The sequence below is a fragment of the Callospermophilus lateralis genome, chromosome 3, assembly GCF_048772815.1.
Source record: "Callospermophilus lateralis isolate mCalLat2 chromosome 3, mCalLat2.hap1, whole genome shotgun sequence".
In the NCBI taxonomy this organism is placed as follows: domain Eukaryota; kingdom Metazoa; phylum Chordata; class Mammalia; order Rodentia; family Sciuridae; genus Callospermophilus; species Callospermophilus lateralis.
The window spans coordinates 82,244,117-82,258,941 of NC_135307.1; the positions used below are offsets into that span (position 1 = coordinate 82,244,117).

At 33.6% G+C, this 14,825-nt stretch overlaps 1 protein-coding gene across 2 annotated transcripts in view; it reads right to left on the reverse strand.

Annotated features, from left to right (window-relative positions):
- Aqr (aquarius intron-binding spliceosomal factor) overlaps positions 1–14,825 on the reverse strand; it is a 113,650-nt gene that overhangs the window by 39,566 nt on the left and 59,259 nt on the right. For both annotated transcript variants that reach the window (XM_076850517.1, XM_076850518.1), the window contains exons 17-20: positions 10,665–10,843; positions 5,900–6,067; positions 4,201–4,370; positions 514–755 (exon numbers count right to left, since the gene is read on the reverse strand). In XM_076850517.1, coding sequence (XP_076706632.1) covers positions 514–755; positions 4,201–4,370; positions 5,900–6,067; positions 10,665–10,843 — 759 coding nt within the window. The remainder of the gene's footprint in view (positions 1–513; positions 756–4,200; positions 4,371–5,899; positions 6,068–10,664; positions 10,844–14,825) is intronic.

Consider the following 14,825-nt stretch of genomic DNA (forward strand, 5'->3'; position numbering starts at 1 on the left):
TTAAGGGGACTAGGGCTATGGCTCAGTGGTGAAGTGCTTGCTTAGCATAAGTGAGGCCCTGAGTTCAATCCCCACCACTGCCCCCACCCCCAAAAGAAGAAAATATATCAGATTATATGTAAAATGCAAAGAAATATTTCATCAGACACTATATTTCATTTTCTCCAGACAACACACATTTACTGATTTTGTTTTTGCTTTTGTTTTGTGGTGCTGGGGACCAAATGCAGGGCCTTGTGCATGTGAAGCAAGCACTATACAAACTGAGCTATATCTCTAGTCCTTTTACTGATTTTTTTTTTATAAGACATGAAGCTACTTTAATTGTGGTTTTAAAATAGCTTCTGCCCTAAGAGTAAAATATAATAACTTATTTCAGTGATTATATGTAGGGGCTGTCAAAACAAAAACCTGATAAAATAACTTAAAATTCACTTTAGCCATCGGTGCTGATGGCCTATCACAGACAGACTACAGAAGGCTTGAAAGGAGTACATCTAGGTCTGACTTTACCTGAAAGGGGGTATCTGTAGAGCTGGGTCATCCACAGTTACTTTAACATTATGACCAGGAAAGCTGGCTTTTAAATGTTCAATGGAGAGAAATGTATCATTGAAATCAAGGGTAGCAATCTGATTGGGCATTTTTGAATAATGGGCACTACTTGGGTCCCCATAACCTAAAATGATATCATGCAGCCAGTCAGGTACCACACAATCAGTATTCATCAGGTTTCGAATAGTCTCCAGCACAGCCTGTCAGTAAAAGGACAGAAAAGGATTGTGTCAATAAGACATCTCAAATATTTGCACTTCACTGGAATGCAGAGCTGGTTGCACTAATCCAGAATTCCCAAGTGTTTCAGGGCAAGAAGCTATTTTCTGCTGACAGGTGCTTGGCTAGACTGAATCAACAGCTATATTTTCAGCTGATACCATACCCTGATTTAAACAAAAGACCGAACTTAGAAAGAACAGTTTATCCATTGAGTTCACTTAGGCATAAAGACATAAATGAATTTACCACTTAACTCCTATTGAGTAGGATAAAAATCAGACTCATGTCAACCCAACAGCATGAAAACATTACAGAACCAAAGAAAATGCTTCCTTAGAAACTCCTGCAGTCTTCCTCTTTTATAATCCAGAGTTCTTATGTTAAAGTCACATAAAACTAGAGCACATTAGTGTATGCCTAAATCATGAAACATATCACAACTCAGAAATACTAAAATTAGCATGGCGAGAAATAACAATAAAGTAAACAAAATTATAAAAATTAAGAAAATGTCAAGTAAAATTACAGAATAAAGAATCAGGACTACAACAAAAAGTTATTATAGTAGCTAATACATATATACTGTCAAAAGGAATTACCAAAAGCCAAGGCAGATTCTTATAAAAATCACCTCAACAAAGTAATCTATCCTACATATAGAAATTAGGAGATGAGGCTATTAATTTCAAAGAATAAAATAATCAAATCAATGTTGTTTTAAATGGTAATTGCTACAAAACCCAATTGAAAAAATCACAGGATAGACGATGTTAATCTTAGTGCCTGGTTTTATATACTTGTCTTTTTCACTATCTGAAATTCTCTTGGTTCATATACTTGTTTTGTATATACTTGTTTACAGGTTTTTGTATATACTTGTTTATACTTGTTTTGTATATACTTGTTTTGTATATACTTGTTTGTCATTTGTTTAACTCCCAACTAAAATATAATTTTCAGAGTAGGAGGGATCTAGAACAGTTGAATATGGGATGCATTCATGGATATATAAACAGATTAATGAGTATGTTCATATAACACTGATGAATAAGACGAAAGCTCTGCCCTGTAAGGAAATTGTAATTCTATCAGGGAGATAAAATATGTCCTTCACTATACATATACCCTGATTTAAACAAAAGACCAAACTTGGCAAGAACAAAGCAGCAGAATGTGGCCGACAGTAAAGAATATTACAAAATACAAGAAGAATACAGTTCATAGTGGATGAGAGATATGGATGCAGGGGAGACTTTTAACATTAGAAAAGGTTTCATGAAGGACAGTGGCACTTTAATTTAGCTCAAGTAAAGAATTTCTGAAGCACTCTGATTTATGTCATCATTAATAGAAAGTCACAGAAATGTTCTGAGAAGCAAGACTAAAATGATCAGTGTTAAGAATAGGAGGAAAGGTATGAAACACAGGTAATTATGAGGAAACTAGGGAAGAGACACATACAACTGTCTAGGAAGAAGTGAAATATCCAGATCAGAATAGGCTGTAGGAACTGGAAAAGAAAGAAGGAAATGTGGGATGCTGCTCAGGTAAACAAGAAAACACCCAAGATACAAAAAAAGTATTCTTCCTTTCCCCAAACAGGAAAGCTTTGGGAAAGTTCCTCCTTTGTTTGATCAGAACCTCGATGTCTCTTCTAAACTCCCTGATACCTTCATGTGTACCCTTCTTATGGCTTTTGGCACCTTCTAATCTTTCATGGTAGTTATTTGTTTATATTTCTAATTTCCCTTGTTAGTAGTTTAGCTCTCTAAAGGTATAAGTTGTGTTTTATTCATCTTTATAAGCATTAAATAAATACATATAGGAAAGGATTTTGTGTTTAAAGTAAAGTGATTGAGATTCATTTACTGAAAACTGACTAAATGCGAGACTGTCCTTCATTCACTCAATAAATATTTGTTAAGCACATACTATATACCAGACATAGCTCTAGGTGTTAAGAAATGTTCACAGACAAAACAAAGATCTTGCCCTCATAATCTTGCCATCTAATGGTGAAGTCAGATTAGTAAATATATAATTATCAGGTATGTCAAGGAGTTTGAAAAAAATAGAGCTAATAGGATAGAGAATACTGAGAAGGGATAAGTAGGTAATCTTACCTACTTCAAGTAAGGTTGCCAAGGAAGGCTTCTCTTACCAGTTGGCATTTAAACTCAGTCGTTCATGTGCAATGAAGGAAAAAACATGCAAATACTAAGAAAGACCGTCTATGGGGAGGGAACACTATGTGCAATCTTGGATTATTAAGGAACAGCAAAAAAAAAAAAAAAAAAGAAAGAAAGAAAAAAACGGTGTGGCTTTTATTTAGTGAATAAGAGATAAAAGAAAATAAGAGAGGAAGCCAGAGGACAAATATGGCAAGGCTTTCTGGATTATGGTAAGAATTTCCTAAATGACAGGAAACATTAAAGAATGTTGAACAGGGGAACCAAAGTATAATTTACATTTTAAAAGGATTATTCAGCTACTAGGTGGAGAATAGTGGAATAGTGGAATGGAAGTATCTCACAAGAATGGTGCAGGGATAGGAAAATTGAAGGTGTCTAGACATGGCATCAGTGGAGGTAGTAATCAAATTATTGATGGATTGCATGTATAATTTAAACAAAAAGAAATCAAGAATATCTCCACTGTTCTTGTCTTCAACAATATGGAGAGATGGTTCTTTTATTTTTATAGTGAGAAAGTTTCTTTATTTGACAGGTTTCTGGTTTGTTTTCATAACAATGGGTAAGAAGAGGTAATAAAGTAATAGGAATGTATAAGAAACTCTGCATTTTGGGGTACAGAGGAAAGAAGAGCACTTTCCACAAAATCTAGATGTTATCAAATGCTAGATATGCTCAATGTTTAAGGTTTATAATATAGTTTCAAATAATAATTTAAAAAATCTTCCTTAAACTCTTCTCCCCACAAAATTATAAAAGTAAAATCATAAGTCCCTAAATCTCTTCTTGCCACTAATGAATAAAGTACAGATATATTATATATCAGAGTAATTCAGAGCCTTGGGATTCCACATTTGGATGTACATCTACTTTTGATTTAAAAAAGAAATTCTAGTATATAAGTAAACAGTTTTCTTCACTTCATCCTGGGATATAAACTGAGTACCTAATATTAAAAAAAGATAGACAACAGGGTGACCTTTTGAAAAAAACCTCCACTCATATTTTAAGTTTTTTATTTCTCAAAAAACAAAACAGATTTAACAAATGAATTTCCTTAAATTTTTATATTTAATCAATATGTTAAGAATTTAAGAATATTATTTAGAATAAAATTAAAATGATTATTATTTGCTTAACAAATCTTTTATACCCAACATTAATGCATTTATGTCTTAAGATTATTTAAATTGTGACATAAGTACTTTTAGTTATATAGCCAAAACAATACCTTAAAGTTATTTTCCTTTGGTTTTCTCCTCATTATTATATTGAAAGTTTCATATACATCTTCTGCTCCATTTTGTATAGTATTGGTCATATCCTGTTGATACTGGTTTGGATCCAAAAATACTCTAAACGTTCTTGATTCTCCTCTAAGATTGGGTCTGGGTTCAGGTCCTAAAAATTTTTAAAAGTTTGTTAAATACTTTTCAAATACTGAAGTAAGTTAACAGTATTTCTTTTCTAGGAAAAAAAAAATGGATAAACCATCCAGACTTAGCTCTAACCATTCTTCTCACTGAAATACCCTCTACTTATCCACTTCATATTCCAAGAAGCTGAAAGCATTTTCTCCTTTCTCTATAGATTCTTATGATTCCTTTCAAGTCACATAATATTTACGATGCAATGCTGTGAACTGCAACTATTTGTATATATCCCCAACTAATATTGGAGCTCTTAGAAATCAAAGAACTTATCTTGTCAGTCACTCATAGCTCCTACTAGGGCTTTACATACAGTAAGTACTCATAAATATTTTCAGAGTAATTAAATTTTATACTCAAGAGATTTAAGGGATAATTTCTCTATTCCTAATTTGACAGAGGCTGATCACTCTCCTCAACCTTCTACATTCTGTCTACTATTACCAGAATAAAAGAAAATTTTATATATACAGAAAAATGGGGTATTAATGGCTGAAAGCCCAAATGCTTCTTTTTGTCCCTTTGCCTTCTCTCCTCTTTTGGGGTCTTAGACCTCAAATTGTGGTTCCATTATGTAGTCTTATGTTTATTCTACCCAGCCTCCATTTCCTTCTATTCTAGAGATGAATAGCCCAGACCAGCAGCAGTTTAGCAGTGATGTGATCTCAAAATCACAGATGATAGAGGCTGATTTAAGTTTTAAGGGAATTTTATCAACCAAGTTGTAAAATAAACATTAGTCTTGGAAGTACTCATAATTTAAGAGGTATTTTTTATAAAGGAAGTTAGGACAACAGAAGAAAGAATTTCAAAGGAACAATTAGTGATAAGCATATAAGAGGTAACTAACCCTGTAAAGCAGTTTTTAAGTGATAATATGCTGTCATCTCAGGCAGGGTCATTCTGTCTATACAATAATTCTGTTTAACATCCCTGGACCTCACCCACAAAATGCCAACAAGCCTGTCATTAACCACCCTTACCCTAGTCATTTGACAATTTTTGTATCACTACATATTTCCAACTGCCGAGCAGTATTGTTTCCAGTTGAGAACTATTACTGTAATGAATCAACACAGTAAAACTTAAGAAAACAATTAGATAAATATATCACTGAATATAAAAAAAGCTTTAACAATTACAAGAATTGTTTAGGAATTTTTCAAAGCAATAGTGTAAAGTATTATAAAATGATAGTTTTAAATAAATGTGATTTCAAAAAGATCCTATCCTTTCCAGTATCTAACACAGAAACTTTTACAAACATACTTGACACATAATTGTGCATATTTATGGGGTAATATTTTACATCTAACACAGAAGATTTGAACCATAGTACTTATTTCTAAAACTTCGAAGTAGGTACTTTAAACATCTTTTATATACTCTTTATGTTGAATTAGTATGTACACAACTAAGAATTTTACTTAAGAAGCAAAAAGGAAAAAGGCAAAGAAACTTATTCTGTACACACAATTTCAAAGAGACAGACCACCGTACCATCCTCAATGACACGCCCTTTATCATCCAGCATGCCCTGGATTTCACAGCCTCTGACATAAACCAGGCCAACCTGCTCGATGAATGGTCTCCTCCGGTCAAACTTTGTGCCATAAGGTTTTGTGGGACGCACAGTAATTAGAAAACATACATCATGTTTACGAAGACCTAGTAAAACATAAAAAGACATTTTTATTTTTTAGAACTTCATTGTTTTAGTCTTTTGTTGGCAAATTCTCAACCTTTTATAAGGAACAGATATTAAAAAACAATTTTAAATATTAAGGGTGACCAATGATCATATTTGCATTGTATACAATTATAAGTTTTCCTATAACTTTTAATACTTAATATCTCACAGCAATAATTATATTGAAACTTCTTTTATATTAAATTAGAAACTTTTATATCATGAATTCATTACTGAATAAGCCTTTTAAGTCATACTCCAAAACTGGATGCTCATCATCATTCTTATTTTTAACATTCTTAGTAAATAACCAAAAATGTGGTTGCCATATAACTCATATGCATCATATTTAGCAGGTTTCTTTTTTTTAGTAGGTTTCTAACATCAATTTAAGCCACCTATCAGTGTCATTCCAAATACAGCCTAACTGTATTGTATTAAAACAGGTCAATCAAGAATAATTCATCAAGGCACAGAAAGATTGTTTACAGATAATACCATGAGAAATATGGTTAAATATATATAGATTTGGATGCAAATAGTGAACACTTTTGTAAGTGAATGTCAAAAACTAGAAGATTTGAGCCAGGCATGGTAGTGCATGCTGTAATCCCAGTGGCTCAGGTAGGAGGATCTCGAGTTCAAAGCCAGTCTCAGCAAAAAGCGAGGTGCTAAGTACTCAGTGAGACCCTGTCTCTAAATAAAATACAAAAATAGGGCTAGGGATGTGGCTCAGTGATAGAATGCCCCTGAGATTAATATCTGGTAACACACACACACACACACACACACACACACACACACACATATACACACGCCCGCACCAAAAAAAAAAAAAAGAGAGAGAGATTTGTGTCAAAGTTCAAAGTTTCTCAGCCATCAGATCAAATAATAGACTCAAATGACTTTCCAACCAGGCATGGTGATGCATGCCCATAATCCCAGTGACTCAGGAGGCCGAGGCAGAAATACCCAAAGTTTGAAGCCAGTTTCAGCAACTCAGCAAGGACCTAAGCAACTTAATGAGACCCTGTTTCTAAAGAAGGACTCTGGTGGGGGATATAGCTCTGTGGTGGTAAAGTGTTCCTGGGTTCAACTCCCAATACAAAAAAAAAAAAAGAAAGAAAGAAAAGAAAAAAGACTTCCTAGCTCTATGGGCTGGGGTTGTAGCTCGGTGGTAAGAGTGATTGCCTTGCACATGTGAGGCACTGGGTTTGATCCTCAGCATCACATAAAAATAAAGGCTTTCTTTCTTTCTTTCTATCTATCTATCTATCTATCTATACACACACACACACACACACACACAAACTCATATACATACAAACAAAATTTTTTAAAAAACACAGATACTATATGACAGGGACTATACCTCATAACGTGTAATGTTAAGCGATTTAATTGTCATTGCTTTTCTGATCCATTTTTTAAAAATATTTTTTTTAGTTGTCAATGGACCGTTATTGTATTTATTCATTTATATATGGTGCTGAGAATTGAACCCAGTGTCTCACACATGCTAGGCAAGCATTTTACCACTGAGCCACAACCCCAGTCCCCTGATCCATTTTTGTTAGCCACTATAGACATCACTGTAAATTTAAATAGTTTGCTTGCTCAAAACATTGGTAAGAAGATATACAACTAAATTAAATCACCAATATGATGTGTGGCTAATAGTATTGGAACAAATTTTCCTTTGTAGCATGTGCAAGTGTGGATAAAGCTAGAAACACTTAATTCTGACATTCTATGCAAAGAAGCAGGATATGCAACGAGAACAAAGCAAACCATTCTACTATCTGTGTTATAATACTGCCATGACTTCTAATCTGCACAACCCATCAAAACTGATAAGTCTAAGAGACAAAGAAGTGGCCTTGACAAGTCTCTCTAATGTAGAGGTCAATTTTTAGCATTACTAAGGTATAACTATCTGTCCTTTCAAAAGCAGATTATTCTCCTGTGATCTAAGATAAATAGTAGATGTACCTTTCTTAAAACCTACATTATAATGAGCTCAACTACCTGTCTCTTTTTAATCATTTGTATCCACCCTCTCCTGGCTGTGCTTTCTAGAGCAAACCCAGCCTTCAGTTTCATTAATTCTGCCTTCTTAATTTTAAATGTAGGTAATAAAAATGATAAGGACCTGAGTTTCAAATTTTCTTGAAGGGACAAGATGAATGTTTCATGATTTCTATTTTGAAAACTTCAAACTATTTTTATAAGACAACATTCATTATTTGCAGGGCCTCTCTCTCATTTTTTGCTCCAATTTCCTACCTGGTTATCCCTAATGTGATCAATATAGGAGCTAAGTCTGAACTCTGGTCTATGAAAAAAATGCATTTTCTTACCACAATATTCCATAATATGAATCATTAATCCCTAAATACTCTATTGCTTACTCATCAACATATACCCACTATTTATCATTCTACCAAAGGCCTATTTTAAAAAGAAAAACAGAAAGATACTGACTGAAATACAAAGACAGCAAGGATGGAAAGAAGGGAGGGAGGGAAGGAGGAAATAAAAAAAAAAAGTCTATTTCAGGTTTCTGATAGCAACTGCCGAGGGGGAAATAGGAGTTTCTGAGTAAAACACCCTTTCCTCCCCCTTAACATTGTAATGCATATGGGTCACTTGTCATCTATACATGCCTATGAAAAAACTTAAAATTCCCAACCATTGGCCAGGTGCGGTGGTGTACATCTGTAATTCCAGCAGCTCAGGAGGCTGAGGCAGGAAGATCACGAGTTCAAAGCCAGCCTCAGCAATGGCAAGGGGCTAATCAACTCAGTGAGACCCTGTTTCTAAATAAAATACAAAATAAAGCTGGGATGTGGCTCAGCAGTCGAATGTCCCTGAATTCAATTCCTGGTGGTGGGGGGTGGGGGAATCCCAAGCATTACTATTCACAGGGATACACTCTGTGTAGAAGAAGTGTTTAATATCTCCTTAAGTTTCCCCACCAACTTAATGTCATTCTCAAGGTTCAGCAATAATAAAGGTGCAAGTCATTCTAGATGTGTATTACAACAGACTGGAACTCTTTTAAAGGATATAGGAGTCAAAAAAACAATCTGTCACAAACTATACTCACTAGATTAGCCATTTGTTAAACATTTGGCCAGCTTCATTGCTGAATTCCTTGATAAATATATCATATGTTCCATATGTTGACAGCTATGTAGGGAGCAATAATTTCTGAAAACTGATCCATTAAGGGAGTATCCTTTTCCTTCTGGCATGCAAAGAAAGTAGCAGGAGATTAAACCTACTGGCTACTATTTCTCACAACAGGGCAGCAAGTAAGAGTCTTACAGACAGCTGGGGGGAAAATATAAAAGTGCCAATTAAAAATCAGCTCATGAGCCACTTCTGGCACAGGTGTTAGTGATGTTTTAATTCTTACTTGCTAACTTTGAACATGTCTGCCTCTGGAAAGAATTGTGACACAGAACTCTGATCCCTAAAATCTTGCCTAGTAAAAAACAGGGAAAATCACTGGTTTCATTTCTCTATAACTGTTATGTATGTATCTTTGAATAAATTTGACTTCCCTGATTTTTTTGAAAATCTGCCTTCTTCACTTTGGTGAAAATAAACTATTAATTCTTTTTGAGTTATTTCACTGTATTTCCTTTCCCCAAACTCCTTTCTTAATCTTTATTCTTCACAAAGTATACACATCCCTATACTTTCACTTTGGCTGCTTTTATCTCCTGAAAAATACCAATTTTCCTTTCTTATACTGAACATGTGTGCTAATAATATGTGGGTATTCTCCATTTCTAAAATGAACACTATTGTATTTATTCTTTTTGAATTGTCCCTATCAATTCATATTATTGTAACTTATGACTTAAAATGTTCTCCTCTCAGCTCTGCAAACTGCAATTTCCAAAACATTGGGATACATATATGATCTTATTCTTTTTATTAAAATATTTGGGATACTTCAATATTCTTGAATGATCCTTGGTATTTTTACTACTAATAAAAGTTTAAGAAAAATCTTTATTATTATTTTTTTAAATCATGGATTTTTTTTTTTTAAGTTGTGGCTGAACACAATATCTTTGTTTATTTTTATGTGTTTCTGAGGATCGAATCCAGTACCTCACACGTGCGAGGTGGGTGCTCTACCATTGAGCTACAGCTCCAGCCCAGAAAAATCTTTATTTAAAAAAGAATTCAGTGACTGAGATTGTGGCTCAGTGGTAGAGTGCTTGCCTAGCATGTGTGAGGCATTGGGTTGGATTCTCAGCACCACATATAAATAAATGAATAAAATAAATGAATAATAATATAAAAAAGGGTACATGGGGGCTGGGATTGTGGCTCAGCGGTAGAGCTCTTGCCTAGTATGTGTGAGGCACTGGGTTCGATCCTTAGCACCACATAAAAATAAATAAAATAAAGGTATTGTGTTCAACTACAACTAAAAAATATTCAAAAAAAGAAAAAAGGGTAATATTTAGTAAAGTACTTTGCTAATACTCTAAGTGAAAAATCTACAAACTAAAAAAGCCAAAGGCAACTTTAGCATTTCAAATATAAAATTACCTTCCCATTCGTCTTTGATGTGATCTCTGACATTCAAATTGATGGTGACATCTGCACGAACTCGGGTTGGCCAGTTTTCACCTATGTTGGGTTTGGCAACCTCAACTACAGTGAAAGCCACAATGGGCTGGGCCATTCGTGCCCAACCACCAAACACTACACCACCGTACTCAGATTGCCTGAAAATCAAAGAAATAGATAATTAATCAAACAAAGATAAATTTTCCCAAACTTTCAGACAAGTAAAACTATTAAGAATACATGTTTTACGAGTATTTAGGTATTAACATTAGCAATCCTTATTTTTAAACTTATGTAAAAAAGTCCCAATATACAGAAAGTATATATGATAGTATAAAACAGGCAAATATGGCCTAGGAAAGTAGAGGAATATTCCCTCGCCTCTGAAAAAAATAATAACATTATACATATTAAAGCATTCTGGAGTGTAGTCATTTTATTAAAAAGAAAAATAAAATACTTCAACACAATTTAATCTCTACTTTGTTAAGGTATAATTGACAGTAAAATGTATATTAAGGAATGTTTATATACACACGTAAAATCACAACTGAAGTCAAGCTAAATTAACATATCTATCACCACAGTTACCTTTTTTTTGTATTATGAGAATACTTACACTCTACTTGTCTAGCAAATCAAATATATAATACATTATTATTAACTATAGTTGCTATGCTGTATATTGAATCTCTAGAACTTACAAATCTGGTTTTTGTTTTTTGTTTTTTTGTAATGGGGACTGAACCCAGGGCACTTAACCACTGAACCTCATCCCAAACCATTTTTATTTTTTATTTTGAGACAGGATCTTGCTGAGTTGTTTAGGGCCTCACTAAGATGCTGAGGCTGGTTTTGAACCTATGATCCTCCTGCCTCAGCCTCCAGAGCCACTGGGATTTACAGGCATGTGCTATACCATGTCTGGCTAGAATTTCCAGATCTTATAACTAAAAGTTTGTACCCCTTGACTACCATTTTCACATTTCACTCACCTCAATCCCCAACAGTCAACTTTTACTCCATTTCTGAGTTCTACTTTTTCAGATTTCACATGTAAGTAAAATCATCCGTATTTGCCTTTCTGAATATGGCTTATTTCATTTAGTATAATGTATTCCAAGTTCATCCATATTATAAAAAATGGTAGGATTTTCTTCCTTTTTAAAGCTGAGTAATATTCTACCATGTGTACATGCATATATGCCATATATTCACATTTTCTTTATTCATCCATTGATGTACACGGGTTGTTTCCATATCTTGGCTATTGTGTACAATGCGGCAATGAACATGAAAGTGCAGGTATTTCTTTGTACAGTGATTATATTTCCTTGACTATATAAACAGAGTGGGATTGCTGGACTAATAGTTCTACTTTTAATTTTTGAGCAATTTCCATACTGCTTCCCATAATGGCTACACTAATTGACATTGCCACCAATAGTATATAGGGTTTCCCTTTTTTCCACATCTTCACCAACTCTTATATTTTGACTTTTTGATAACAGTCATCGTAACAGGTATGAGGTGAAAATCTCATTGTGGTTTTGATTTGCATTCCCCTAGCAATTAGTAATGCTGAACACATTTTCATATACCTTTTGGTCATCTGTCATCTGCATACCTTTTTAGAAAAAATGTCTATTCAGATGCTTTGCCTTTTTTTCAACTGTTTGGGTATTATTGTTTTATTTTGTTTTGTATTGAGCTGTATGGGAGTCCCTTATATATTTTGAATATTAACCCATTATTATAATTTATGGTTTATAAATATTTTCTCCCATTCTAGAGGTGCTATCTTTTTATATTCTTGTTTCCTTTTTTGGACAGAAACTTGTTAGCTTAGTGTAATCTCACTATTTTTATTTTTGCTTTTGTTGCCTGCACTTTTGCTGCTGTATCTCTCTCCCTGTTACAAAAAAAAAAAAAAAAAAAAAAAAAAAAATCACTGCTAAGACCAATGTCATGGAACTTTTCCTCTATGTTTTCTTCTAGGAGTTCTATGAATTCAGGTCTTATGTTTAAATCTTCTTTTTTTAAAGACAGAGAGAGAGGGGGGTGGATTTTTTAAATATTTATTTTTTTCAGTGGACACAACATCTTTATTTTATTTTTTTATGTGGTGCCGAGGATCGAACCCAACGCCCTGCGCATGCCAGGCGAGCGCGTTACCACTTGAGCCACATCCCCAGCTCCATGTTTAAATCTTTAATCTACTTTGAGTTCACTTTTGAGTATGGTAGAAGTCAGGGATTCAATTTCCTTTTTGTTTTGTTTTTGGCACATGAATATCTAGTTTTTCGAATACCATTAATGAAAAGACTATCCTTTCTTGTTGTGTATTTTGACACATGTGTGAAAGATTAATTGTATATGTATGGATTTATTCCTGGGCTTTCTGATTGTCTATTGGTCTTTGTCTTTATGCATGTACCATACTGTTCTGATTACAGCAGTTTTGTAATATAATTTGAAATTAAGAAGTGTTTTCCTTGATTAAAATCACTTTAGTTATAAGGGTCTTTTCACGTTACTAATTTGCATCCTTTTGTTTTAGCTTGAAGAATTCCCGTCAACATTTCTCATAAGGCAGGTGATGCACACTCTCAGTATCTCTCCTTCATTTTTGAAGGACAGCTTTACTTAGTTTGACTTTATACTCTTATTCTTTTGCTTTCTTCATCAAATAGCCTTAATTGCTAATATTTCTATTTTCTATACTTCAAACATTTCTATAAGCTACTTCAAATACACAGTCATAATTTTAAACAAGCAAACAAATGGTTATACACACACACACACACACAAATATATATAGGCAAACATTTTCTCTGGGAATAACATTTAAATAAAAGATGATGTCATGGATTGGAGGAAAAAATAAGCTAACTACAATAATTAGAACCATTAACATCCAAATACCCATTCTTTCTTATGTTAGTTAGTCTAATCTGCACTTTTGTTTTTACATTGAATAGTGTATTGGGGAAATCTGTGACACAAAAACTCTAGCACTCCCAAACTAGAAAGTATTGCCAAACATTAAAAGCTAATGAAAATAAAATACATATAATGTAAAGGCTTTGTGTCATAGCAACAAGTTACAGAACTTCATAACATCAAAAAGAGAAACTAATAATAAAGGATCTGCAATCCAATGACTTGGTTAGCAATAGAACAATCCCTTGTAAAGTAGTGTTCTATCTATCACTTCCTCCTAGTTTTATTTCAGTATAGTTACATATTATAGACTCCATTCACTGTAAATGTACAATTCAAGGATTTTTAGTAAATTAATAGAGATGTATATCTATCAACACAATTTTAGAACATTTCTATCATCCTTAAAAAAGGTCCCTCTTGTCCAACTGCAATCAATCCCTGTTCCCACCCCAGGGAACCACTAATCTGCTCCCTTTATTCCTTTTTCTTATAAAAGGTTTGAAACACAAAGCATTAAAAATTACAAATTTCTGTTCCTTCCTCTTTTCACTGCCCAGTGATTTTAGCAGCCTGAAAATATGATCATCATGTAATAAGTGAAAATGCCTGTGCTACTTTTTCATCCTCAAGATACATGCTATATAGAAACAACACGGGTCTCTTTACGATCCCATCATTTTTAACTATTTTCAGAGATGGGAATTAAGATTGCAAATTTTGAAAAATTTAATAGTATAAGTATGAATGAATTAACTCCAGAAGTGACTCCCACCTCATATCTTAAAATGATATAACTTTAAAAAATTTCCTCTATTAATAGGCCATAAGTATTATTTTTGTTGTATTTGGCATTTAAATAAAATATAAGTGAATTCTATTTATTGAACTGCTAGTTAGTAAGTCCCTATTTGGCCAAAACTAGGGCCTGAATCTAAACATATAAACTCAAGGTAATGATAAATTGTAAGTAAGTTTTCTGATCAAGCACTCCCGCAGGGTCCGAACAATGGGCAAAAATTTCAGCTAAGCTGTGGGCAGGGATGATCAGCCAGTGGGTATACAAATTTCACAGTGCTAGCCTGCTTACTGACTCAACTAATTATTAAGTCAAAAATACTCTGTCTTGTGTTTTAAAGTCTCACCCAGAATAACTTTTCACATAATAATTAATTAAAAAATAGAACTGTGTATAAA